The sequence below is a fragment of the Alternaria arbusti genome (genome assembly GCF_024043155.1).
Source record: "Alternaria arbusti strain BMP 1465 chromosome Unknown scaffold_12, whole genome shotgun sequence".
NCBI classification, from domain to species: domain Eukaryota; kingdom Fungi; phylum Ascomycota; class Dothideomycetes; order Pleosporales; family Pleosporaceae; genus Alternaria; species Alternaria arbusti.
The window spans coordinates 783,742-810,215 of record NW_026249952.1 but is presented as its reverse complement, the minus strand read 5'-3'; the positions used below and the strand labels follow the sequence as shown (position 1 = coordinate 810,215).

The following is a 26,474-nucleotide window of genomic DNA, read 5'->3' as shown; positions in this document are numbered from 1 at the left end:
GATGAGGGCGCGGAGGCGACACTAAGAAGGTGGTTACTTGCTGTAGAACATTTTAGCAAAACATATAAGAGCCGGCCCGATTTGGCCTCTTGTCATGTCCTGTCAGTGCTGTCGTGCGATCGTTGAAGGTTGGGGCCGGCGCTGCGCGTCATGCGGAACATTGAAGCCGATGGGCGGAGTTCTGCCGCCAGGGGAGGAGCGATCTGCGCGTGCGGGTGGGCCCAACGGTGTATTGATTATAAGTCGGGGTATTGATAACAAATCGGCGTTCCATCCAAATTGCGATGGACGTGAAATCGGTAACTGGGATCGCGGAAATTGAGCGACTTTTGGTCGATGAAGCAGGAATAACATTTACTCGCAGGGCATGTACCCCTTAGCAACTAGTCAGGTACCATACTCCGCATCATATAGCACTAGCAGCATCAAAAAGACCTTTGCAGGCAGTTGCAACTCCTCACAGCTCCCTGGGACCACAAATCGCATTCCTACAATCTCGAGGACGTAGCAGAACCCTTCATCATGTCAGCCGCCCTTCGTGCGCAGAAAGCAAGACTGACACTATCCTTCATGCCACCTCATACCTTCCAAACCTTGCCGGCAAACTCCTCAACATCCTGCCAGAGCTCTTTCGGTTTTTCCAGAGCAGCAAAATGTCCACCGCTTTCGTGCTGCTTATAGAATACCAAGTTTGTTTCTTTCTCCAAGATGCTCTTGATGCCTGGGGCCAGTTCTCGTGGGAAGAACGAGAAACCGAGTGGCTTCTTAGGCGCGCCGATGTCCCTAGCACCCGATCCAAAGAGCGCGCGATAGGGATAGATAGAACGAGCAAAGCTTTCGGTGAACCAGTAAAGTGACACATTGGTGAGCGTCTCGTCGAGGGACGGGTCCTCATCGCTCCATTCAAGAAACTTCTCACCGATCCTGAACGACATTAGTGGAAACATCTCTCTACGTAAAACGATGATATTACCATGCAAGGAGTGCGAGCGGGCTCGATGCCAACACATTCCCAATCGTACTGGGTCTCGAGCCATGCTCCTGAGCGTAGGCCGTTCCGCTAGTTGCCCATTCCTTTGCGTAACCGAGGGATTTCTTCTCTACCTCATTCAAAGGAGTGTTCTCGTCCGGCTTAGGAAGACCACTTATCAGGTTCACTGGTACATCAGAATCAGAGTAATCGATATATGGAGTTGGACTTACAATGCAATGCTACACAGGAGTCGTACAATTGGCTCATCATTTGCGCCGTAAAGCTGCCAACGTCTCCTCCCTGGGCGAGGTACTTGTTGAAGCCCAGATTCAGCATCAGCTGGTTCATGACGCGACTGCTGTCTGCCAGAGTCCATTCCTTGTCTACCGACTGCACGGTACTCAGGGTGTACCCGGGCAGTGAGGGCACGACGATGTGGTATGGTAGGTCCTTGGCTGAATACTTCTCCTTGATCAACGTCAACATAGGCAGAAATTCGAGGAAACTTCCTGGCCACCCGTGCATGAAGATGATGGGGATGGCATCTTTCTTCTCAGAGAAAAGAGCGACAAAATGCATATCGACGTCCTCGATTTGCATCTTGTAGTTCGGGAACGAGTTGATGTGTTTTTCCTGCGCGCGCCAGTCGTACTTGTTCAGCCAGTAGTCCTTTGCATCGGACAGCCACTTGCGGGACACGCCAAAGCGGCGGTCTTCCTGTCGCCCTTCCCAAGTTTCAGGTGCCAGCTTGGAGAGCTGGAGGAGTTGACGCCATTCCGAGATGTCTTGGTCAGAGACATCAAGGGTGAAGGGTTTGGCGGAGTCGGGTGGTGAATAAGACATGTTCGTGATGAAAGAGGTGTTCTCAAGTGTAATGGAGATCAGGCATCCGCGGAGAGCATTCGACCCTTTTATACTCGCCAGACTACACACGAATTATAGTGGGTTTCGCTAGGCAGCCTTCACAATGGAGTGGGGTACATGTACTATCCTGGGCTACGGGCGGAATGAACAAGCTCATCATCCGCTGTGGATCTCTCTGGACCAAGGAGATTCCGTGGAGCCCTTGGAGTGGTTCCGGTGCCTCCGAGCATCTAATACTGATCGTACCTTGGGATTCCATGTTGGTGATTACAGTTCGCTAGTTACCTGCGCTTCAGTCTGGACCTCGGTTCGCACGCTAGGCCAGGGAGACAGTAACGAGAGGAGACGAATCCAGTGTCCAAAGTCAACCAGTAACTTGCAAATACAAAGGGTGAGCAGGGTGTGCGAAGGTATCTCTCGGAACGGAAACAACAGCATCCAGAGGTTATATATTAATCCGAGGCTTTCCGGTAAGTGCGACGCGTCTGAAGCGCGTCGGTGCTTACGTTGTTGTCGTCATCGCCGTAGTGGGGCAGCCCGCCCCGCGATTTGGCATCTGCTAGTTCTGGAACTTTTTCTACAATGAACTAGCGACTCACGCATCAAGTGTGAATCACACTTTCTGTCCAAGCCTCAATCGCACCAAATTCTACACCATGGCACCAAATCTGGTTGCTGCGATTGATCTGGCTGCTTACACGAAATCTACCCAAGGCCTTGATGTTCAAGCATTGTCCTTTGTCGGCAACGTTTTTGTTCGAGTCACCGACGAGACCATCGATGAGACCCTCTCCCACCTGAAGCAATCGGTAGGCCGCTTCGCCAACTATCTAGGTGTTGCTTCCGTCACCTCAATCGACGATGTCGTATCTCTTCTCGATGCCGGCGCCGCCAAGGTATTCGTTACCCGCCAGCAATTAGATCAGCTCAAGACATTGAAGATCGACCAAGACAGGATAGTGCTGTGCTTGCCGGGAAACACAAAGGAAGAGATCATAGAAGCTATCGCGGGCACATCAGTGGACATCTACGCCCACCAAGTGGAGGATGTTGGCCTCGTCGAAGCATGGCTAAAGGATTACGGAACAGATCGACCCAACGTCTTCGTCTCGTTTGCGAAGCCGAGCATGGAGAGCGTTCTGAAGCTAGCAAAGCTATCCGCGATACCCATCATCTCCGCCGAAAACCTCACGGTCGACCCGTCGAAACAGACCAACGCGTTGAGCGTCGCGAAGCTATTCATGGCCAACGCAACGAGCGACCGATCCGACGGCCTTTTCACAACTCTCGTCACAGATGAGCGGGGAGTCGCCCTCGGGCTCGTATACAGCAGCGAAGAGAGTGTCGCGGAGAGTCTCAAGACTGGACGGGGTGTATACCAGAGCCGGAAGCGAGGGTTGTGGTACAAGGGCGAAAGCAGTGGTGATGTCCAAGAGCTGGTGTCATTAGCGCTGGACTGCGATAGCGACTGCTTGCAGTTTGTGGTGCGACAGAAGGGCAGGGGATTCTGCCACCTTGCAACCCCCACTTGCTTCGGCGAGTACACCGGCCTGTCGAAACTACAAAAGACCCTCCAGAGCCGGAAAGATTCAGCACCGGAAGGCTCATACACCGCGCGACTCTTCAACGACTCACAGCTGTTGAGGGCAAAGATACTAGAGGAGGCTACCGAGCTGTGCGACGCGAACACCAAAGATGAAGTCGCGTTCGAAGCTGCTGATCTTTTCTACTTTGCTCTCACCAAGTGCATAGCGTCTGGCGTGTCATTGGAGGATGTCGAGCGCAACCTCGACGCGAAGAGTATCAAGGTCAAGAGGCGACAGGGTGATGCTAAGCCGGCCTTTGCCGCGCAAGCAGCTGCAGCAACGAACGGCGCGACTAACGGTACAACAAATGCCCCAACGAAGGAAGAGATTAAAGAAGCCGCTTCAGTTCCGAAGAGCAAGGATGACCCCGCCGGCACAAAGGACGGTCGCATCGCGATGCGAAGATATGCAACCGCAAACGAGACACCGGAGACTATCAGCGCCACCCTTCAACGACCATCTCAACGCTCGACCGACAAGATTCTGGGTATATGTCTACCGATCATCGAGGCGGTTAGAACTCGCGGAGACGCTGCGTTGCTGGAATACACACACAAGTTCGAGAAGGCTACGTCGCTTACCTCGCCTGTACTGAGAGCACCGTTCCCTCCGGAGCTCATGCAGTTGAGGCCTGAGACGGCCAAGGCCATTGATGTGTCATTTGAGAACATCAGGAAGTTCCACGCTGCACAGAAGGAGGACAAGCCACTAAGAGTAGAGACTATGCCCGGCATCGTGTGCTCACGATTCGCTCGACCGATTGAGAGAGTCGGCCTGTACGTGCCTGGTGGAACAGCTGTGCTTCCTTCTACAGCGCTCATGCTTGGTGTACCTGCCATGGTCGCCGGTTGCAAGAAGATTGTTCTCGCGACCCCACCGCGTTCTAATGGCCAAGTTACTCCCGAGGTCGTCTACGTTGCCCATAAGGTTGGCGCAGAATCTATCGTTCTCGCTGGTGGTGCGCAAGCCGTCGCGGCAATGGCATACGGTACTGAAAGCGTGACCAAGGTCGACAAGATCCTCGGCCCGGGTAATCAGTTCGTCACCGCAGCGAAGATGCACGTTTCCAACGACACGAATGCCGGTGTGAGCATCGATATGCCTGCGGGACCGAGTGAGGTGCTCGTCATTGCGGATGCGAATGCAAACCCTGCCTTCGTCGCATCGGATCTTCTTAGCCAAGCTGAGCACGGTGTCGACTCTCAGGTCATCTTGATTGCAGTTGGAATGAACGAGTCACAGCTTGTTGCAGTCGAAGACGAGCTTCACAAGCAGGCAAGCGCACTACCACGAGTAGACATTGTTCGTGGGGCTATCGAGCACTCCTTCACACTTGCAGTAGACACAATGGAGGAGGCTATGCAGCTAAGTAACGATTACGCACCCGAACATCTCATCCTGCAAGTCGATGATGCAGAGAAGGTAGCTGAAATGGTGGAGAATGCTGGAAGTGTGTTCATCGGCCAATGGACCCCGGAGAGTGTCGGCGACTACTCTGCTGGTGTAAACCACTCTCTACGTAAGTCATCTCTCATATGTTCTTCTCGAAACCTTCTGCTAACTTGAGATAGCAACATATGGCTACGCTAAGCAGTACTCGGGTGTCAATCTGTCGTCGTACGTCAAGCACATCACCAGCTCCCACCTGACTAGGGAAGGACTCGAGAACGTCGGCCCTGCTGTTATGGAACTCGCGCGCGTTGAGGAACTAGAGGCCCACCGAAGGGCTGTCAGCCTGCGACTTGGAGTAGCGTAATCGTTGTGGACAATGAAGCACATGTAACATCATTACATCATCACGTTGTTGTTCGGATAGAGAAAAAGAGTGAAGTGATTCAAATGATCAATTGAAAGATGATGTTCTCATCTCAAAGAAGTAAATATATATACGATAGAATACCATCCCATCTCAACAAAACAAACACTCAACGTCTACCGAAAGGTGGTAAAGTTAGTCGACAACTCTCACTTCCACTCTAGGTATCTAAGCAAGAGCGGTGCAGAGACCGTTGTAGTTCTCCTTAGCCTTGAAGCTGCCGTCGAAGAGAAGAGGAGTGGAAGCAGCACCGATCCAAGAATCAGTGTCGCTGACACCCCAGACGGTAACACCGACACAGTTCTCAACGTCCAAGCAGGCAGTAACGGCAGTCTTGTAGTCAGCAGCAGATCCACCCTTGATGTCGAGCTCAGTCATGGCGCACTCGGGAGCAGAGCCACAGAGGAGCTTGAGAGCAGCAGGGTAGTCAGAGATGGGCCAGCTGCCAGACAAGTGAGACTGGGAGCCGATACCGTCAATGGGGACACCAGCAGCGATCCACTTCTTGACGTTGCTAGCCATGGCCTTGGTCTTGGCGTAGCTGGGGCTGTCGAGGTTGTAGTCGTTGATGTAGAGCTTGGCCTCTGGGTCGGCGGCCTTTGCGGTAGCGAAAGCGGTGGCAACGAAGTCCTCACCGAGAACGTTGTAGAAGACAGAAGAGCGGAAAGAACCGTCCTCGTTGAAGATCTCGTTGACTACGTCCCAGGCGTAGACCTTGCCGGCGTAGGTGGTCATGAGCTTCTTGATGTGAGCGACCATGACTTCCTGGAGCTTGGTCTTGTCGGTGATGGAAGAGACCCAGGTAGGGAGCTGGGAGTGCCAGACGGTGGTGTGTCCACGGATGAGCTTGTTGTTCTCGGTGGCGAAGCTGACGAGCGCGTTGGCGCCGTCGAGGGTGAACTTGCCCTGGGTGGCCTCGGTGGCATCCCACTTCATGCTGTTCTCAGGGGTGACCTGACCGAAGTTGTCGACGATGATCTCCTTGTTCTTGCCCTTGCCGAGCGCACCTTGGTCGGTGGCAACACCGAGGTACTTCTTGCCGTGCGACTTGAAGGCAGCGTCGAGGGAGCACTTGGCTCCGTTGGCACCGCTTCCAGCGACGTCGGGGGTGGAGCCGTTGGCACCACCGGCAGAGCCAGTGGCAGCAGGCTGGGCAACAGCAACAGGGGCAGCGATGGGCTCGGTGGCGTTCATCGATGGCACAGGCGCAGCGGAAGGAACAACGGGTGCCGGTGCAACGCCGGTGGCAGCAGGAGGTGCCTGGCCGTTTCCACCACCGCTAACGCACTGGCTGTACCAGTCGTTGCTCTTGACGCAGGACCATCCCTGGGGGCAGGTAGAGTCGCCCTGGAAGCCCTGACCACCGCACTGTCCGTAGGGAGCAGCTGCGAGGACAGCGGAAGTCGAGGACAAGGCGACGACACCGAAGTAGATGGAGGATGTGCTGAAATGCATGATTGCTACTTTTCGATCGGTTCGGGTTCAAAGGTGTTCGGTTGGTAGGTGGAGAAAGGATAGAAGCTCGCTTCTATGTGGGTATTCAAGAAAAGAATGTCAGGAAGCACGCTTCCAGTAGAGTTCAAAGAAGAGAAGATAGAGAGAGTGTGTAGAGAATGGTGATGACCGAGTGAGTGAAGAAACAGTATGGCGGCGGATGCGATTCCATCTTATACAAACCACCAGCCGCGATTATGCGTCTGGAACGATTTCATGGTGGGTCAAATTTGGGCGGTTAGCTCCCATAAGGCGCATTGTTTCATGAAACCGTGAAACGGCATCCTGGAGATCATTGCACGGCAGCGCCCAAAGGAACCTCGGAACCGAGCGAGTTTAGCCGTTCCAGTCCAACATCGACGAACGACAAGTCGATGAACAGTGGGCTGATGCGGCGCACAGCAAAACGATGATATTGCGTGTGGGTAGGTGCCGCTCATGCGATATGAATGGAGAACCGCCATCCAGGCACGAAGCATCATGCGGGCCCGTGCTCTGGGTGCGCCAAGCGCTAAGCCTGTCAGAGGTAGATGTCACCTAAGCCCTTTTCGGTACGAACACCAGGCGAACAGACGATTTCTATGTTAGCCACCGGTTATCAAATGCTTCATGTTCCTTCGTTCAATGGGTCCCGCCACATCATCGCAAGGTCAAGGGACTCAAGCCTTTCAAGCATTTCAAAACATTCTTGTATTGACTAGGTTGTGATCATCCCCTTTGCTCATCTATCTGATCATGCAGGGTGTTATCTGCCCAGTTTTATGACTTGTAGACGTGCATGACGTGTGGGTTGCAGTATGCAAGAAGACCGGTCTTGCCCCATTCTCCACCGATACCAGATTCCTTGTGTCCTCCAAATATCGCCTGAGGTGTTGGCTTCTCCCATGAGTTCACGAACACGGAACCAGCTTCGAGACGGCGCGCTACCTTGCAGGCCTTCTCGACGTCCTTGCCCCAAACACAGGCACCGAGACCGGTGTTTGTGTTGTTAGCGCGTGCGACGACCTCATCAAGATCGGACCACGGCTGGGTGGGCACGATAGGACCGAATGGCTCTTCTTGGATGATACGGGAGTCGTTGGGCGGGTTGTCGATGATCGTTGGCTGGATGAAGTACCCCTTTCCGGTGCTGACGTCGGGCTGGCCAGCGGCGAACTTGTAGCCCTTGGCCTTGCTGTCCTCGAAGAAGCCCTTTACGCGCTCGTACTGCATCTGGTTCTGAACAGGTCCGAGCAGGTTGTCGCCATCGTCTGGGTTACCGATCTTGATCGACTTGGTGAAGTTGACCATCTCCTCAAGGAACTCCTTGTAGATGGACTCGTGGATGTAGATGCGCTTGGTAGCGACGCATACTTGACCGCTGTTCTGGAAAGCACCCATGACGACTTCAGGTGCAGTCTTCTTGATGTCGACATCAGGAAGGATGATGGACGCATCGTTGCCACCCAGCTCGAGTGTGACGCGCTTGAGGGTCTTTGCAGATGTCTCCATGACCTTCTTTCCGGTAGCGATGGAGCCGGTGAAGCTGATCTTGGCGATGTCGGGGTGGAGGCACATCTGAACACCGAGCTCGTTGTTGCCGCCGACTACTTGGAGGACACCTGCAGGGAGGATCTCCTGTGCCAGCTCTACAAACTTCAGAGCTGTGTAAGGTGTGAAGGGTGAAGGCTTGACGATCATGCAGTTTCCGGTCATGAGGGCTGGTGCGATCTTTCCAGTGCTCAGAACAAGAGGGAAGTTCCATGGGCAGATGGCACCGCAAACACCGAGAGGTGAATACTCTGTGTAGATGGTCTTCTCCTCATCCTCAACCTTCTCAGAAGGGACGTCGAGAGTCAAGTGGTGACCGATGAATCCAGCAACGGCACCAACCTCAATGGCAGCAAATTTTCTCTTTTCGTATGTTAGCAAGGGTGTCAATGATCCCAACAACGACTATGACGTACCGGTTTGCCAGACTCTTTGCACAGCAGGTTGACAAAGTCATCGGTGTGTTGCTGGTACGACTCGGCGACCTTGTTAAGGAGCTCCTTCCTCTTCTCAATCTGCAGAGGTAGAGGTACGAAGTCAGTATGTCTCACATGCACTTCGTACAGTCAGAACCTACCGGTGTATCTCTCCATGCGGGGAAGGCCTTCTTCGCGGCCGCAACAGCGTCGTTCAGGTCCTGCTCGCTCGCAATGGGTACATCCCAGAGTTGCTGGCCAGTTGCGGGGTTGATACCATGGTGAATGTTGTCTGAGCCGCGCTGCTTGCCGTCGATGATGTTGTAGAAGGTCTCAAAGTCGAGAGTCGAAACTTTTCCTGGAGACATGGTTGAGGCAGTGGTAGTAGTTGTGGTGTAGGAGTTGATTTGGGTATCCGTTTGGCAGAGACAAGTCGAACGGGTCAAGGTCACTTCTTAAACGAGTCGAGTCGCCACTCGACTGTTCCTATCCTCGGCAGTACGCCTGTTGTAGCATCTTGGCTGAGACCCTTCGAAGTGGGGTCACAAACAGCAGGTTACCGCTTGCATCATCCCTTCCCCAATAAAATATTCTTCCCCGCTATTCTTGGGGCTTAGCTCGAGTGGGTGTCTGCCGCCTAGATGAGCCGTCTATCGACAAATGTGCTAGCTAACATCGTCGTCTTCCAAGATTTCCGAGTCTTTCAGTAGCTCCCGACGTCGGTCGGATTCCAGGTCGCAGTCGTTACTAAACACTCCCGGCAATTGCCCACCATCTGCGCATCGTGTGTTTGTACAGCCCGCTGCACCCCGCCGGGTCCATTGCGGTGCCTGCCGTATCGAGAAGTGGATTCCTTCTCCCTGAACGCGGGACAATCGCTTCACGTGGCTAGATCTTTCGTTGGAAAACGGACATCGCAACCGCCAAGGCCATGACTAGCGTTCGACGTGTCGGCTTCGAGTCTAGTTTTTACCCTTTCTCGCTTTACAAAACGGACGAACCTGTGTCCGCGTACTCTTGTGGTTCCCTTTGTGGATCGCGCAAGAGTTTCAGTGTTATCGTCCCTGCCGCGGCTTCTTGTCGTGCCTTACGATCATCACGTTAGTGAAGCGGGTGGATACGGGCTAAGGATCAACGACGCCTGTATGTCTCGCGGTGAGACGATAAGAGCTCGGAATAGTGAACAGGGCGAATAGAATGTTGTGGAAAGGGTTTGAAAGCCAAGCTGATGTTGAAGGTTTGTAGTCGCGGTGCGATGTTCATGTGTCACCGCACCCGCCACATCATGCACATGCTGTGGAGAAGCTTACTGGTCACGGCGTACTGCGTGGATACCAACATGCAAGAGCCACAAGCTATGCAAAAAACTTATAAGATGCACAAGCACAGTCGACAGAGTGATGAGCGTTCGCAATTAGGAGAAAGAAAATTTTGATATCTCTACGTGGCACCAAGCGTGATCTACAACTACAATTTCCACCAGGCCCCCCTTTACACATACTCCGAGTATTTCCCACTAGCACTTTCTCCACTGGACGTACAAATTTGATGTAAAGCGACCAGCCTCCTTTGTTGCAGCAAGCACACCGCTGGCCGGTGTAGCAAATGGTGTCAAGGCGACCTCGCTGTTGATGTTGAAAGCGGCATCGCTACCACATGGTGACCAGACTGCAGCTGGCACGTTGTCCTGCTTGAAGTATTTGCCATTGAAAGGGCCTTGAATGCTCAGTGCTGATGTCGACTGGCTTTGCTGACCGGAGAAGTAGTATGTCGACTTTACTACACCAGTAACACCGCCGTCCAGCTCGCCCCAGCCAGTGTAGTCTGCGCTGAAGATGGCGAAGGAGAAGCCGGGGGAGAATTCAAGCCCGAGGTTGATCTGGCAGTTCTTTCGTGAGTCTTCTGCGGCGTTTCCGTTACCGACTCGGGCTGTGAATTGCTTATTGAAGTCTGAGTGTGTGATTAGTACAGAGATCAAAAGGGAGTATGACGCGGTAGCGGCTTACAAATTGGCATGATGCCGTTCTCGGTCCAGTTGATGTCGATACTACCCTGAGGGCATCCTGAGCCACCGGACACAACGCTCTTGATTTTGAATGAATCTGGTGCTTGGTATGTTGGAGCAGCGATGGTGGCGGCCGCAAGGGCGAGGGTGGTAAGTATGTACTTCATCGTGTTGGTGTTTACTGATGTAAATCGAGAAGATAGGGCAGACTGATCAGGAGGTGTAGACTGCGGAATAATGGTCGTAATGTAGTGTTGCTAGTCAGACTGGAGCAACTGTGGGACATGATCGTCTTATATGTCAACGTATTATCCGAGTACGAGACCTAGAACGTGAGTAGTACATCTTGACTACACCTACTCCAGAAAGCTCTCTGTGCAGACCAAGCAGTCTCGTGGTCCGCAGACGTAGACATGTAATTGGCTACCTTTTCTTGTAGGACGGCGAAAGATAGCCACTCGCTACCAACAGGCGACCTTGCATTCGCCTCTTGCACCTCGAGCTCGGAGATGCAAACAAAGATGGTAAGGTTGCCATGCTTTAGATATGAGATCTGCCCGTCGATATTACTCGTAGACTTCCGTACGAGACAGCCGGCAAGCAAGCGAGACGATGCCACGAAACGCAGGGCAATCTTGCTCTAGAACGTTCAGATTCTGGTGTAAAAAGCACACGCTTGGGGAAGAGCCAATCCAAAAATAGTTGTTGTGGAAATTACCGTAGCGTGACAAGTACAAGACGGGTATGCAGGAGGCGAATGTTGTATATATTAGATTGATGGACCCGGTCGAGGTCACGAACCAGACGTGCGACGGCTGATTATGGGCTGGACTTCCTGGGAGAGTTTGAGAGCTTTAGCGAGCTAGTGGAATCAAAAGACTTTCTGCAGCCAGCAAAACGGTAGTGCGGAAATCGGAGAGAGCTTTTCTTCTAGCGTTCGTGTCGTTCATCAATGGCAATATCAGCGGTGCTCGTTGTTCGTCCCAGTGTGATTTGCACGACTGTCCCCGAGCTGAAAGATGCACAACGTTTGTGCTAGCGCACTGTGGCCGAGTATAGGATTCCGACAGGGAGGCGTTGAGATAAGGTGTCGGGTAGCTGCTGTTGTTGGATGTGTGATCTGGATAAATAGGTTGGGAAGCCACGACATGGCAAAAGCAGCTAAGCCCGCACAGCCGGGATCCGACAGGCTCAAAGCATGAGATAGCAGATTCAAAGATAATACAATTCAACATTTGTACGCGATGGCCATATCCTATGTAGCCCTGGTATCTCCCTTTCCCAATCCAAACGCGCTCCCGTGATACTGAACGCCATTGTAATACATTACTTTAATGAGAGTGTTGCGCCGAAACTATGCTGAGGTATCGTGATGAAGGAAATCGCTTATTAACTTGGAAAGACTTTGCGGAACACCCGCCGCCACCTCGGAATGCTCTCTTCTTCTTCCACATCACTAGCCGGTGCATGACGCGGACCAAGCATAGCCAACGCTCGTTGCCGTGCCCATTCTCGTCTGTTTTGTGTGGGACTGCAGTCTTGCGTGGTTTGTGAAGGTGGCGCGTTGGTCGATTGGTGATGCGTCGGGGCATCTGGTGGCGGTGTGGTTGCCATTTCGATATCGTGTGGTCGTGATTGCGTGCGCACAGGCGCACTGAAGATGCGCCGTCCAGATATGGCCCCGCCTATCCTGCTACCAAGCGACCCAAAAGCCACCGGTGGTCGAGTTGGCAGTGCTGGTACTGTGGATGCAGAGCTTGGTTGGGCGCTCGCTGTATGTGCACTGCGCGCGCGCATGCGATTGATATGGCGCTCTCGCCGTACCATGACATTGGTGATCTTGACCGGACAAGCGCCGGCAGGCAATACGGTCTGCTTGCACATAGGACACAGCGAGGAGTGACTGAGGAGAAAGGTATCGATACATTCGGGGTGGAAAATGTGGTGGCATGGAAGCTCGCGCACTTGAGTCTCGTTAGCCTCGAAATCGTCCATGCAAATTGGACATGTAGGCTGAGACCATGCAGCCGACACGCCAGATGTAGGCACTGTGGGTGCAGATGAGCGACGGGATAACGGAGCCCCCTTGTGTCCAGTTTCCGCGTCTACAGCGGCATGTAGCATTCCCAGTGTTTGATTCGGCGGCTGGAGTGTGGTCGCTTTCTCGGGCTCACTCGCAATGGCAGGAGCAGTGTAGGTGTGTATGGGAAGTTTGTCAAGGACTTGTTGCGAGACTGTCAGGCGCTTGACGCCCAACGCTTCGAGGTCAACCTGGCCGTTGAGAACGCGCTCGCGGAGATCGTTGCGCCGTCTCCGTTGGATAATGTGCATGATGAGGGAGGTGATGCTGACAGCGACGAGGAGGATTGCGAGTACGATGACGAGGAAAACCCATAGACTTGGGAGCTGGCCACCGGAGTCTAAGCAGTGAGGTCAGTGGCATTCATGGATGTGAGCAGGCTGTACTCACCAGTACTGACGGTTGCCCATAGCCGCACATAGTCGGACGAGTTGTAGATCTGTGATAGTTCATCGGCATGGGGCACTGAGCTGAGATTTCCAGAGTACTCGTTCAGCTGATCCATGATATTGTTGCCCGTTATTGACGACAGGGCGTAGGTGGGAAAGTCGTTAGCCGTCTGCCAACTACCGCCATCCTGAAGGTTCCACGACGCATCGTTCAGCACTGGGGGCTTGGCGTTGGTGTCGCCTGGCTGATATGTGAGGAAGGCCTTGGTGGGATGGTTGCGCGCGGCGGCGAAGTACTCCGTCGTACATTGCGCCGAGAACCAGGGCGCAACGGCGATGAGGGCGTAGTCCTTGTCGGTGGGCAGATTCGCTATCCGCGTCGCATTCTCGGGCACGTGGAGTCGTTCTTGTTCCCTACAGCCGTCTGTACTGACATCGGGGACGTAGAGAATGCCGTAGGGGTCCTGGTTGCTGTCGACGCCCTTGGTGGACAGGGTCTGGATGTTGTTGAGGATGCGATACTGGAACGAGACGGAGTCGTTGAGGGTGATGAACTGGTTGTTATCGTAGTCGATCACGAGCGGATCCGGGAAGTCGATGGTAAAAATGCCAATCCGCTGGGCAGCTGTTGGAGGGTCAGCGTGATTGCCAGAGGCGAACGGGCGGCAAGCCTGTGTGACGTACACATGTTGGAGCGACTGCGAGTGGCTATAGATGACAGCGCGCACTGGACGAGGGTTACACAGAGGCCGCTAGTACAGGCCGACTACAATGCATTGCTGGTAGAGCGGGTGTCGAGCGTGCGCAGGGAGGCAGTCTACTAAGAGGCGGCGATGATGGTGGTGGAGCTGGCAGCGGGTGGCTAGCATTGAGGCTGGTCGGAAGCAACACGCAGCCGCCCCCTCCCGGATGGGATTCGACAGCCCCGGGCAGCACGTTAGCCAAAGCTTGATTCACTGGCGCGAACAGGAGATTGCGTCAAGAGACACCGCACAGCATGCACACAGGCCCCTCGGGCAATTACAGACGATGCCGTTGTGCATGAATAGTGCTGAGGCGTCGCTAATGACGTTGGGCCGCCGACACGATCCATCTTATCGCACCGCCCATGGCCTTTCGCGACTTGGCGTGTCCTGAGGCTAGCACGCCCCGGATGTCCAGACCTGCCAACACCATGCATGCCCGCGACGGCCATGCCACCACCGCCGACGCCTGCTGCGAACCCCATTGATGCACGCCCGTCGCCCGTAGAGCGCCCATGATAGCACGCCGGTAGCCTCCAGACTTCCGCCACCGCCTCGCGTCTGCCGTGCGTCGACGCGACTGCCTTCCCCGCATACCCCGACAACCCACTGCGACACGTCCAGTATGGCGCCCCCAGGCCTGGGTAGCAAGGGAAAGGCGACCAAGCCGGGCTCCAAGCCCTCGCAGCCACCGCGCAGCCGGAACACAACGCCGCTCCCCAATGTGCGCGCCTCGGTCGAGCCTGCCGCGTCGTCATCGTACTTCGGAAACCGCCTGAGCTCATATCTCAAGAAGTGCCCTACTACCGTCGAGGACATCCTGGACGGCGGCACCAGCGGCTCGTCGATTCCATCCGGCAAGCAGCTCTTTCTTATGCGCGACAACATCGAGAAGAATGTCCTGAAGAACGTCGAATCACGCTGCGTGCAGTCGGAAGGTGCGCTGAGGGAACTCATGAACAACAAGAAGAACCGCGCGCCGCGCGAAAGAGACAGGGAAAAGGACGGCGAGGAGCGCAAACACAAGCTCAAGAAGGTGAGCAAGAAGCACGACGAGGACGGAAAGCACCCACCTGCGACCGGTGCCCATGGCCTGGCCAGGCAGGACGGTGGTGACGCCAAAGGTAAGTCAACAAACACTGGGCAATCACTCTTCCCTGCGACTCTACTTGTACCCATGCAATCACTCTCCACATGCACTACACTTTACATTCTTCAACATGGCTCCTAGACGCCGACAGTTGATCGTCAAGCTCAAGATCAGAGGACTCGACAGACATCTGACTTCACGCACAGAAAACTCCTCCGCCATCTCATCGCCGATATCCCAAGCCCCGCCCTCTGCTGCCGGCGGCGGACCAGCCGACGCTCCCTCACCCAGCGGCTCCGATGTCTCCCACCAACCCGCGCCCGCCCCCGCCGTACCGCAGTTCCAAACCTTTGGCCCAGACCCCGCCAAATTCGATGACCCCACCATATACCATATACGCGAAGTTACCCCGGGCATGTCGATCGAGGAAAGGAAGGAGATTTACTGCGTCGCCGACTTTCCCAAGTCCAATCTCCGGGACAGGATAGCCGGGTCACCACCAGCAAAGGACTTCTCCAACGCCAAGCCCCCATCGCAGGTTAATGCCACTGTCTTCGCCAACTACGTTGAACCCTACATAAGACCACTTACCGAGGAAGATGTCGCTTTCCTGAAAGAGCGCGGCGACCGAGTAGCGCCCTTTGTGCTTCCTAGGCGGGGCCCGCGGCATTACAAGGAGATCTGGGCTGAAGAGGATGGCTCTATGCACATAGACTCCAACGACCAGCGACCGCCGCCCAACGTCCCGCGCGGGGCAGCCGAAGACATAACAGACGACGTGCTTGAGACCGACCAGGTGTCTACCGGTCCTCTCCTGTCGCGCCTGCTAGCCACATTACGTCCCGAGGGCCGCGGCAATCAGAACTCCCAACACGAGACGAATGGAATCAATGGAGACGCCATGGACATTGACGAAGGTGCAGGTGCACCAGCAGATGTCACCAACAACAACTCGATACCCGCCGCCGCCCAACTTCCCGAACTTGTCCAGCCCAGTTGGAAACCTCCGCAACAAACCAATCGCACCGACTATGTTGGCATAGAAGATCGCGTGCTGATGGAACTCAAGCACTTTGGCCTAATCTCGGAAGCAGACGCCGAAGCACAGTCGTACGATTCCCACTTTGACGACGAAGTAGCTCAACGGCTACGCTTTCTGCAAGAAGAACTCCGCAAACAGTCCATCATCAACGGCGCGCGGAAACAGCGCCTCCTCGAACTCACCGAGGAGCGCATAGCCCAGCAAGAGTACAACACTATAGCTGACGATCTTGACAACCAACTCAACGCCGCATACCTCAAGCGTAACCGCAATATAGGCAAGGGCAAGAAACAAAACAAGCGGCCTGGTGGTGCGGGAGGCGGAAGCCATCCTGTGGCCAACGCTGGCATTTCGAGACCGGGCGTCGGCGAGCCAATACGGACTCTGATGGAGAGGAGACAGCAATGGATCAATACTATTGGTCCTGTTGTGAACTATGGCAAGACAGGGTTGCCGACCGAGACCATATTCGGGGAAGAGAAGATGAAGGAGTTGGAAAACAGGGAGGTGGAGATCTGGAACACAGAGGCTGAAGAGTAGATTTCTCGGCTAGAATCGACCGCGGCTCAACAGACGTCCACTGATGAAGCGAGGAGAGAGGCGGTCTCTTAGTTGAAGGCGCAGTCCACTGTTGGAAACGATCATGATGTTTGATGGCGCAGAACTGGCATATTCGGGCGGCAATTGCTTGTAGCCTGTCTTTCGGCATTGTTTGTCCATGGATAACTGAGCATGTTATGGCGCAAGGGTGTTTTTCGGGACCACACTGGCGGTCTGGTGTTATTGATCAAGCTTGCATATGGCTGCGCTGGAGCGTCAGGCGTTGAGATCGGCCGATCTCTGGAAACCAAAGAGCCGCAATACTACATTTTTCCCATATGTCTACCCCTCACACCTCTTCTTGTCAAACAAACACACCTGCAGCGCTTTCATGCTCCATTCCTCTTCGCTACAGCATGTGCGTCTTCCCTGCTTCACCGGTTCCCGACCGCGTGGAACCGCGCACATGGCCATGAGATTAGCGAATATCGAATTGGGCCGTCAGCCGTGAAGATAGTAACCTGGCTGACCACGTTTCCAACCCGCATGAGTTTGGCGGTTGCGGCGTGCATATGGAGGCTGTGTCGCGTGCTTTTACCTGGTGGGCAGGGGGTTGGGTAGGTCGTCTCGAATGAGAATTGTCGCCAACACCAGAGCTTACGGGTGGGTGGGTTTTGAGCGAGCGAATAGCGGGAGGGGTTTCGCTTACATGTTCGGTAGCTGCATGCCGCGTGGACGAAATGGGCTTTGGGCAGCCTGGGAGGGTGCGGCTGGAGATGGATTCGGTTTAGTTGTGGATGTGGTGGGCTCAATGTGGTAGTTTGCAGAACATGGTGATCGATCAGATCGCGAGGTTATCGCAGATGAGGGTATGTCGCTGTTACGGCTAGTCAATACCGCCATAATGAGTGCTCATTGCTGTGGATGTTAGAAAGGGTTTAATACTATGAACATACTCTCATTTCTACTGTAAGCTTTCGACTCCCCTCCAGCTAGTGTACGCGGATTAAACACTTGTTCGTGCCATGCTCACTGTATTCTACCTCTAGGTTCAGGTACCACAAGCACCAAGGATGGTCCTTGATTCTTCGAGCTTATTTCGCAGAGCCGCACCTAACAGCCTCTATCGTTCCTGGCTAGAGTATTAATGCCATCCTATTCAGGTTATCTGATCCACGGAACAGTATCGCGACCTGCATATAGCAACGGAGGTGCTCCACCCGGTGCACAGCCGACAAAAGGATAATTATGAGTGGATAACAGGCACACGTGGGCTCACCGTCATAGAGAAAACATGCAGAAGCTATCAAGGATACGTAGAAAGACGTTTATAGGAGCAGGATCGAAAGGTGCTGTGAGGGGAGGGTGAGCTGGCCATTGACGTGGAGAGTTATTTTGAGCTGCAGGCAGCGCTTACCCATTTCGGCCAGCAGTACGTTAGCCTGATGTACGTCGTCATTGGAAGGCACGATGGATCTCTGTATCGTCTTCGATCCAGATGAATGGATGTTCTCAACTCCCTCTCATGTGTTAGAATATGTTACTGTGATACTATACATGTGCGATGTCTGTCAAACGACTGCGCTCCCCACATCGAGACCAGGGCCGGTCCTGCGACATTGATTACACGCAGAGCTCTTAGGAAAATGCATGCAGCGAAATCACCTGCCGTTCGTCCGGTAGCCAGCATCAGCCGTTCATCTTGGCACTCGTTTCTTCAAGAAATCGCTGCGATGTTGTTCAGTATCAGAGTCTTCTGTCAGCACAATGCGGCTGACACATCATTTGTTCATTGGATGCTGCATCTGCACCACTACCAAGACGTATTTTCTCTCGCACAGCCGTCCACCACCTGCATTAGCTTCCCTGCTGGCCACTCACACCACACCTTCACACCTGAAAAACGTGGTGTCAGGGATCAAGATAGCTGCAGCCGTTGACATGGCCGCAGACAGTATGCAGCATGCAGCGAACAGACCTCATAGAGACGTGTGTAGCTCGCTTGCCGGGTAGCAAGGTATGATGTGGGCGCGAGGGCTGAGACATGCGGGTGCGCTAATCATGGCAATGGTAATCCTGCGATGCAGCTCTATGCGAGAGCGCTAAATCTCACCTACACCACAATGATGCATTTGGGAAAGGTAAGAATATTCAGACAACTGTTCATATATAAAGGCGGTGGAGCCTCATGGAGCTGGAACTGGCCTGAAGGAATTGGTAGTACAACGCTCAGCTTACCTTTTACCCGACACCGACTCTTTGACAGAGGATGCCCGTTGTATCATAATGTCTACACCATCTCGACCTATTCTCTGGAGATCACCGGTCATACTTGAGAGCAACAAGACACCACTCAAGATGTCTACACCTACTTCAGCACCCAAACCATTTACACCTCGACGGGACGGGAATCTGAAGCTCAGGGCTTCATGCGACGCCTGTGCCGCGTCGAAAGTCAAGTGCAGCAAAGAGCATCCGAACTGTGCGCGCTGTCTCCAAACCCACACGAAATGCATATACGGCGTCTCGAGAAAACACGGAAAGCCAGGCCGGGTGAGGAAGAGGAACCCAGATGGGTCTCCGTTTGTCAAAGTCACAAAGCAACGCCCATCACCAAGTGGCAATGAGTTTGGCGCATTCATGCTACAAACTCCTCCTGTTCGACGGACCAATTCGGAAGTCACGTCGAACTGGCCTTCAGACTGGTCACCTACTCCTAGCTTATCCACTCCTTCAGGTTTCGACTCCGAGACTGCACCTGAACCACCATACCCGAATGAAATCCTTCAAGACACCACCTATATGGAAACTGACTTCCTGTCGAGACAACATGTTCAGCCGGAACCTATGTCAGCCACTGGGACAGACCAGTTCTTCCAAGATCCTTTCACTCAGGAACAGACAGTACAGTCTCAGTATCCCACCTGGGAGACTCTCAACGACTACATGGGTAGCGATGACGCAAAACCCATGGACTATCATCCTAACGGTGCAAAGACCGTGGAGCATCTACGTTCGGTCTCCTCTATATCTTTTCCGTATAGTCCAATGAGCCAAACCGTAGGAGGACACGACAATATGGCATCCTACACCGAAGTCACGACAGACGACTGCCATAGTTGCTATCCGTTGGCCTATTCGACGCTCGAGAGTCTGCCAAACGTCAGATACCCGGGTCACTCGAGGGATTCATTCGATGCCGTTCTTCGCACTGTTCGGTCAGCACGAGAGAACATCTCGCAGCTTCTCAGGTGTTCATGCTCGTCAGACCCACACCTCGCTATGCTGTACTCTAGCATAACATCCAAGATTCTGGCCTGGTATCAAACCGCTGCTAGCGTTAGTCGCGGACCCCGTACGAGCTATCCAGTCTCGGCATCGCTTCCTTGGAACTACTGCCAGCCTCTGCCTTTCCCGCAGACCGTTTTCTCCCCTTCGTCTGTGTCGAGCATTGGGGACGCGGAAAATTACAACCTGTACATGCAGTCATCTCCCTTCACCCAGTACAAATTTGACGACGGTGAGCAAGAGAGACATAGAAGACAGACAATCCTCAATGAGTTGCGAGGATGTGCGCAACTCGTTGAGGCACTGGCTAATTGGGGAGGTAATGGCGATACTTGCGAGCAGGCGGGGCACCTGTATGAATTTCTAGGAGGCTGGCTGAAGAGCCAACTGTGTATGATAATGAAGCAGATCGAACACAAAGAGTCTTCGACGGCTCAAGCTAATGAGGAGGATCGATAATCAGGAAAGGAATGGGGGGTGCATTGGAGGCATTTTGCTGCTGTTTAATAACCACGGTTTCTTGTGACTGGTGGTAGTCGAGCTTATCACCTAGTAATGTTAATCAAAAGTCCTTCGTTCTTATACTCTTAGTGGCAGTAGGAAACATATCTCGTCGATGCGCAGATATTCAGACCACAGTAGCCTGCTCTGCGGCTGTGTTTGTCGAGCTGTTGTGGAGCCACCCCGGATTTCCCCAGTGCACGTGCACCTTCACATGCCTCGGCTCAAACCGCAGCAAGCATCACAGTACTGGCTCACATGCAAGCTACACCATCTCCAACCTCCAGCACCGCCGTTACGAGAAATGACAGTCTTCCCAGAGAGGATGTCCACGGTCAACAATGGCCGTTCAGTCTACCTTGCGAAAGCCTCATGACCCGCTCCTAGCACTCTACGACCGCTATGCGACGCTCCTCAAGTCCCGCGTCCGCGGCGCCTCCAAGCTCACGAAGCTGCTATCCACCATCACCCTCCTCTTTACGATCATAGGCACCGGCTATGGAGGCACGAGATGGTACAAGAGCTGGCGCGCAGAGAAGGAGACCGGCCGACGGTTGCTGAGGAGGAACTCGGGACTCAGGAACAAAGATGGCTCTAGGACCATTTACGTGCCCTATCGCGACTCGACGTCCAAGGTCGTTATTCATCCCACCAAGCAAACCACATTCGATGCGCATCGCAGACTATTCCTCCAGCCGCCACGCGCAGCCCGCATGGCTGACACGACCTCGAGCGACCCGCAAGCGCCGCCACCGCAGACGAAGCCCGGCCTCAACTTGGCCTTCCTACACCAGTTCCTGAGCCTTCTGAATATCATGATACCGCGTTGGAATAGCAAGGAGACGGGTCTGCTGGTCAGCCATAGCGTCTTCCTCATGCTGCGGACGTACCTGTCACTAGTCGTGGCGCGTCTCGACGGAGAGATCGTGCGCGACCTTGTAGCAGGCAACGGCAAGGCATTCCTGTGGGGCATAGTCAAATGGCTTGGTGTCGGCACCTTCTCTTCATACACGAACGCTATGATCAAGTTCCTGCAGAGTAAGGTCTCCATCGCGTTCCGAACGCGACTCACGCGGTACATCCACGACTTGTACCTGAACGACCATCTGAACTACTACAAGCTACAGAATTTGGACGGAGGTGTAGGCGTCGGGGCAGACCAATACATCACACAAGATCTGACGCTATTCTGTGCGAGCGCTGCATCCTTGTACTCGAGCTTAGGAAAGCCGTTTGTGGATCTTTGCGTCTTCAACTACCAGCTCTACCGCTCTTTGGGACCGCTAGCACTGACCGGACTGCTGAGCAACTACTTTCTTACCGCGACAGTGCTGCGAAAACTGTCTCCGCCCTTTGGCAAACTCAAAGCTGTCGAAGGACGAAGAGAAGGCGAGTTCCGCGCTCTGCACTCTCGACTCATTGCAAATGCCGAGGAAGTGGCTTTCTACGGCGGCGACGAGATGGAAAAGCACTTCCTCGAGCGAGGATTCAAGGACCTCAAGCACTGGATGGAGGGCATATACAGCCTCAAGATCCGGTACAACATGCTTGAAGACTTCGTGCTGAAGTACTCATGGTCGGCCTTCGGTTACCTGGTTACTTCGCTCCCAGTTTTCTTACCCGAATGGGGTGGCGTGGGAGGCACACCTGAGCTCCCTGGAGGAGAGAAATCACACCGCGAGAGAAGCCGTATGAAGGACTTTATCACGAATAAGCGACTGATGTTGTCGCTTGCCGATGCCGGCGGTCGCATGATGTACAGTATCAAAGATCTTTCTGAGCTGGCTGGCTACACATCACGCGTCTACACCCTGATCAGCACTCTCCATCGTGTCCACGCAGAAGCATACTACCCTCCACCCGGCACGCGACCCGAACTCTATTCCGTCTCCGATATCCAAGGCACAGTCCACAAGGGCTTCGATGGAATCCGCCTCGAACATGTTCCAGTCGTCGCCCCAGCCCTGCACCCCATGGGCGGCGAAGAACTCCTAGAATCCCTATCCTTCATCGTTCACTCCGGCGAGCATCTCCTCATCACCGGCCCCAATGGCTGCGGCAAGAGCGCCGTCTCGCGCATTGTAGCTGGTCTCTGGCCCGCATACCGCGGTCTTGTCAGCCGTCCCCGCAGTATCGGCGTGGACGGCATCATGTTCCTTCCTCAACGACCCTACCTCTCCACCGGTACCCTCCGCGACCAAGTCATCTACCCTCACACCGATGCCGATATGAAGGATGCAGGCCGCCGCGACTTTGAACTGTCGCAAGTTCTCGAAGAAGCCAAATTAGGTTACTTGCCTGATAGAGAAGGTGGCTGGGACACGAAGAAGGTCTGGAAAGACGTCTTCAGCGGTGGAGAAAAGCAGAGAATGGGCATTGCGAGACTGCTATATCATGAACCCCGGTACGCATTTGTGGATGAGGGCACCAGTGCAGTCAGTAGCGATGTCGAAGGCCTACTCTACGAACGCGCAAAGGCCAAGGGCATTAGTAAGTATCCCACTTCCCTTGTCATGATGACTTCAGCTGACTCACACACTCCAGCATTGATCACGATATCCACGCGCGCATCCCTCAAGCGCTACCACGATTACACACTAACCCTAGGCATGGGCGACCACGGCGACGAATGGGACTTTCAACGCATAGGCACTCAGTCTGAGAAGTCAAGCGTCGAGAAAGAGTTATCAGAGCTGAGGGAAAGGCTTGCCAAAGTCGATGAGTGGAAGAAGAGACGAGTGGAAATCGAGGCAGAGTTGAACAGGGTGTGGGTAGAAGGCAAGGATGAAGAAGGTGAGACCGAAGAACTGGCACCGCCGCCATACTTGGAACGAGAGGAAAAGGCCGACACGGCGAGTACAAACGAGGATGATACTGGCGATAGAGATAGGGAAGAGGCGGTCGAAAGTGGAAGTGAAGGAATTTCGCCGTCCAACTAGTGTAGGTATTGAAACACATCATTCTTCCCGACCAAGTCAGCTGTGCGACCCCAAAAAAACGGTGCATACCTTCTGTTGACCTTTTTCCAGGGCACATGATGATGGCAAAAAAGAAGAAGAGAAAATGGGCAAAAAAATACAACAGCGGGTGGGTCCCCGGTGGTCACCCACCCGAGTACTAATGCGCCGGTATCATGCTTGTATATGGCTGAGTGGAGTCTTTCCGAAGATCACTAACACTAGTAGTCGCTATCAAGATTTTAGATATTCACTTAGGGAGGGTGGAGGAATGGACACGGAAATCACGGGAGACGCTTGCACTATCAGGAGTGGGGAAGACATGATGAGAGTGAGAGAGGATAGTGCCTTTGTTAATGATAGTTGATAGTTAGCCTCTCAATGCTGCCATAGAGCGCTGTTGCTCGGGGGTTTGCTTGCATGCCGTTGCCCGTATTGTTGTTTTGGGATAACGCTTCATAGTTGTTCCTATGATGTGCAATGGCTTTGTCGGGATCCTCGGAAAGTTGGTCTTGAGGAGATTCTGCCGATGATGCCGTGCCACTGTCCGCGCATGTTCTCTTGCTGCGCGACTGCAGCTCGATGGGTGATCCACCTGCATTCAGCACCTCGTCCGTACTACGATGCCTCCTCCTCCGCCACCAGCACCACGTCGCCCCGGCAATAAGCAAGCATATAATCGGTACGACAGTGCTGACGATAACTATGGTCTTTGTGGGAAGTTTATGCTCCGGTGGCGTTTCATCATTGGGGTTCTCGAAAATGTCTTTGACCTCCTGCGACGCCCACTTCGGCGGGAATAGATCTCTATTCTCATCAGTACTAGACAGAAAGACGGATGCAGGCTAACAGCACTAACGGGTTCTCATATGATCTTCTTACAAGTTCTGACGCAGTGTAAGGCGGAGCAGATGCGTCGTAGCGGTCTTTCAACACTAGTTTGTTCATGTCAAAGACACCAATACCCTGCGACCATTCGTCTGTCATATTCCATGGTGCAGTGGATTCGGGATTGTGGCCGCCGGTGCAGATGGCTTGGTTGTTTATGGAAGAGTGGCATTGCATATTTACCCGGCGTGGGTAGTTCGTGAAAGTTGTCTTGATCCATCTGCATGCCGGAAGAGACAGAACATAGATGGTGTCGACCTCGGACGACTGATCGAAGCGACCGTAAGCGAATCGGTTCATTGGTCAGCAGTGTGAAACAAGGTAAGTGCCAGCCGCGGCAATACTTACATCTCGAAGGTTTTGTTTTTCTCATCAAATGCAGAGAAGAAGGCAAGTTTATCAGGCTCTAACCCCAACCTAGGAGGGTCTCCTGTAATGGGCTGATGGTATGATCGATTCTTCTGCTTGTCATAGATCCACAGGTTGCTCCAGCCGGATCCAAAGTCATCGTCCGTAGCGTTTGGATATTGTCGTCCTCCAATGGAAACTAGTGTGCCATTTGGTCCAAACGGTATGTTGAGCAGAGGCCCTGGTATTTCGTGCGGTTCTTTGAGACCAGTGTTGCGGGATGCAAAGAATTGTCCATCGTTTGTCGTATTGGTGATCTGTTTCGTGTCGAAGTCGAATTTGACCAATCCCGGAACCCCGAAATATTGGGTGAAGTTGCTAATTTCTAGCGTTGTCCAATGCGATATTTGACCTCCTATGTAGTAGCCCCCTTCATTGTCGTATGCATATGCGCCACAAGCAAGCTGTTGGAAATTTTCGGGCATTGGTGTTGGGGCGTTCTTTCCCACTACCTTGACCCATGAGCCAGATGCGTCAGGCTTTACAGAAAGTGCCCAGACCTCTGGTAATCGATCATTATAGAATGGGTTGTATTGGGTGTCTTTGGTGTGGCCGTCGGCGGAAAGTTGCCCGCCCCAAACATAGACTGTGTTCTGCTTCCTATCCACGAATAACGCCTGGCATGTTAGCCCTGAAGCATCGGATACGATATACTGGGCATTAAGAGTTCGGTTGTTCCAGTCTTCATTAAGAGAAATCAGGTAAGTCTTGTGTTCTGCCGTGTGCTTGTAAGTAGCTGCCAGACCGTAGTAAGCAGGCTCACTTGCGGTAGAGGAGGCGCAAGTTGACATCAGATTCTAAACCTCCGTGAACGACGAGGAAGTCGCCTGAGCGTGCGACTATGGTGTTCAGTTCATTCTGTACGACGTAGTAGATAGTAAGCCATACCTGCATGACCCGCACGGCGAACTTGTGGGCCCTGTGCATATATGGTAACAGGGAAGAACAATGAGCGCAGAACGCAAACGAGAACCCTGCGTGGGTTGTGGGAACGGTAAAGAGAGAAAAACATTGACAAGCAAGAAAGCCGGCATGAACCGCTGTTGGCGGTTCTTATCGCAGGGCATAGCTTTTGGGGAATGGGACTGGTCCGTGGGTGGATGCTGCCAAATCACTCGTACTGCCCTAGACGCCGGCAACCATCCGCATGCAGGTTGCGTGCCTTCGAGGTTCTTCAGCCGCACCAAAACCACCCTATCTAATTGTGCAAGATTGGGCGCTTAGATCCGGGACCATGTTTCAGTCAGGAACTGCTCCGGTGCGCAAACCATGTGGTAAGATTAAAGGTGTGCTACAATAATGGGTGCATTTCGCGACAACAGACCCTAAAACTGCTGACCAAAACGCGTCACATCATGAGTAGAATGCTGATTCGAGCAGCATATCGAGTGTATCCCTCAGAACAAGACACCTGTTTTATCGCTAGTAGATACGGGACAATCAGTAGGGCAATATGAAGCGCGAACGCCACTTGAAGCCACCAACATGCCGTGTCACATGGGCTGCAGAACAGGCAAGAAAAAGTAAACACGGCTGAGATGACGGCCAGATCCGGCGTCTGGGAGATGACATGCCAAGTAAGAGCTTGTGAGGGTGTACTAAACGCTTACTGTCCAGTCAGTGTAGCAACCTGGTTGATCTCCAGGGCTCTCTGTAATCGCAACCCAACCCCCACATTGTCCGTATGGTATGCACGCACGCTGGAGCCGATTGCCAACCAACGCGCTCAGCCGCCGGCCGGTGAGCCATGAACGAGGCCATGAAACTGCCTTCCTACAGGGTTGTAGCCTTGGACTTCCTCTCGACCTATGATAAGTCGATACCTAGATTACCGAACCGGTGAACCTGATCGTCTCAAACATGC

At 53.5% G+C, this 26,474-nt stretch overlaps 8 protein-coding genes across 8 annotated transcripts; 3 read left to right on the top strand and 5 right to left on the bottom strand.

Moving 5' to 3' along the window:
* Window positions 1-578: 578 nt before the first annotated feature.
* J4E86_008238 (uncharacterized protein) lies at window positions 579-1,816 on the bottom strand (the record flags this gene model as incomplete). The annotated part of the gene is made up of 3 exons (XM_051448752.1): window positions 579-924; window positions 974-1,157; window positions 1,204-1,816. The coding sequence occupies 3 exons, from the start codon at window positions 1,814-1,816 to the stop codon at window positions 579-581; spliced, it is 1,143 nt and encodes a 380-aa protein (XP_051300348.1).
* Window positions 1,817-2,493: 677 nt separating this feature from the next.
* On the top strand, window positions 2,494-5,179 carry HIS3 (imidazoleglycerol-phosphate dehydratase; the record flags this gene model as incomplete). The annotated part of the gene is made up of 2 exons (XM_051448751.1): window positions 2,494-4,942; window positions 4,995-5,179. The coding sequence occupies 2 exons, from the start codon at window positions 2,494-2,496 to the stop codon at window positions 5,177-5,179; spliced, it is 2,634 nt and encodes an 877-aa protein (XP_051300347.1).
* Window positions 5,180-5,407: 228 nt separating this feature from the next.
* XYNF3 (Endo-1,4-beta-xylanase F3) lies at window positions 5,408-6,694 on the bottom strand (the record flags this gene model as incomplete). The annotated part of the gene is made up of 1 exon (XM_051448750.1): window positions 5,408-6,694. One exon carries the CDS (start codon window positions 6,692-6,694, stop codon window positions 5,408-5,410), a length of 1,287 nt encoding a protein of 428 aa, XP_051300346.1.
* A 798-nt stretch (window positions 6,695-7,492) lies between these two features.
* Window positions 7,493-9,047, bottom strand: J4E86_008235 (uncharacterized protein; the record flags this gene model as incomplete). The annotated part of the gene is made up of 3 exons (XM_051448749.1): window positions 7,493-8,626; window positions 8,680-8,778; window positions 8,841-9,047. The coding sequence occupies 3 exons, from the start codon at window positions 9,045-9,047 to the stop codon at window positions 7,493-7,495; spliced, it is 1,440 nt and encodes a 479-aa protein (XP_051300345.1).
* A 1,148-nt stretch (window positions 9,048-10,195) lies between these two features.
* On the bottom strand, window positions 10,196-10,851 carry J4E86_008234 (uncharacterized protein; the record flags this gene model as incomplete). Its single annotated transcript, XM_051448748.1, has 2 exons — window positions 10,196-10,629; window positions 10,686-10,851. 2 exons carry the CDS (start codon window positions 10,849-10,851, stop codon window positions 10,196-10,198), a joined length of 600 nt encoding a protein of 199 aa, XP_051300344.1.
* Window positions 10,852-14,521: 3,670 nt separating this feature from the next.
* On the top strand, window positions 14,522-16,568 carry J4E86_008233 (uncharacterized protein; the record flags this gene model as incomplete). Its single annotated transcript, XM_051448747.1, has 2 exons — window positions 14,522-15,020; window positions 15,193-16,568. 2 exons carry the CDS (start codon window positions 14,522-14,524, stop codon window positions 16,566-16,568), a joined length of 1,875 nt encoding a protein of 624 aa, XP_051300343.1.
* A 4,130-nt stretch (window positions 16,569-20,698) lies between these two features.
* Window positions 20,699-23,296, top strand: J4E86_008232 (uncharacterized protein; the record flags this gene model as incomplete). Its single annotated transcript, XM_051448746.1, has 2 exons — window positions 20,699-22,847; window positions 22,902-23,296. 2 exons carry the CDS (start codon window positions 20,699-20,701, stop codon window positions 23,294-23,296), a joined length of 2,544 nt encoding a protein of 847 aa, XP_051300342.1.
* Window positions 23,297-24,546: 1,250 nt separating this feature from the next.
* Window positions 24,547-25,504, bottom strand: J4E86_008231 (uncharacterized protein; the record flags this gene model as incomplete). The annotated part of the gene is made up of 2 exons (XM_051448745.1): window positions 24,547-25,210; window positions 25,374-25,504. The coding sequence occupies 2 exons, from the start codon at window positions 25,502-25,504 to the stop codon at window positions 24,547-24,549; spliced, it is 795 nt and encodes a 264-aa protein (XP_051300341.1).
* Window positions 25,505-26,474: the final 970 nt, after the last annotated feature.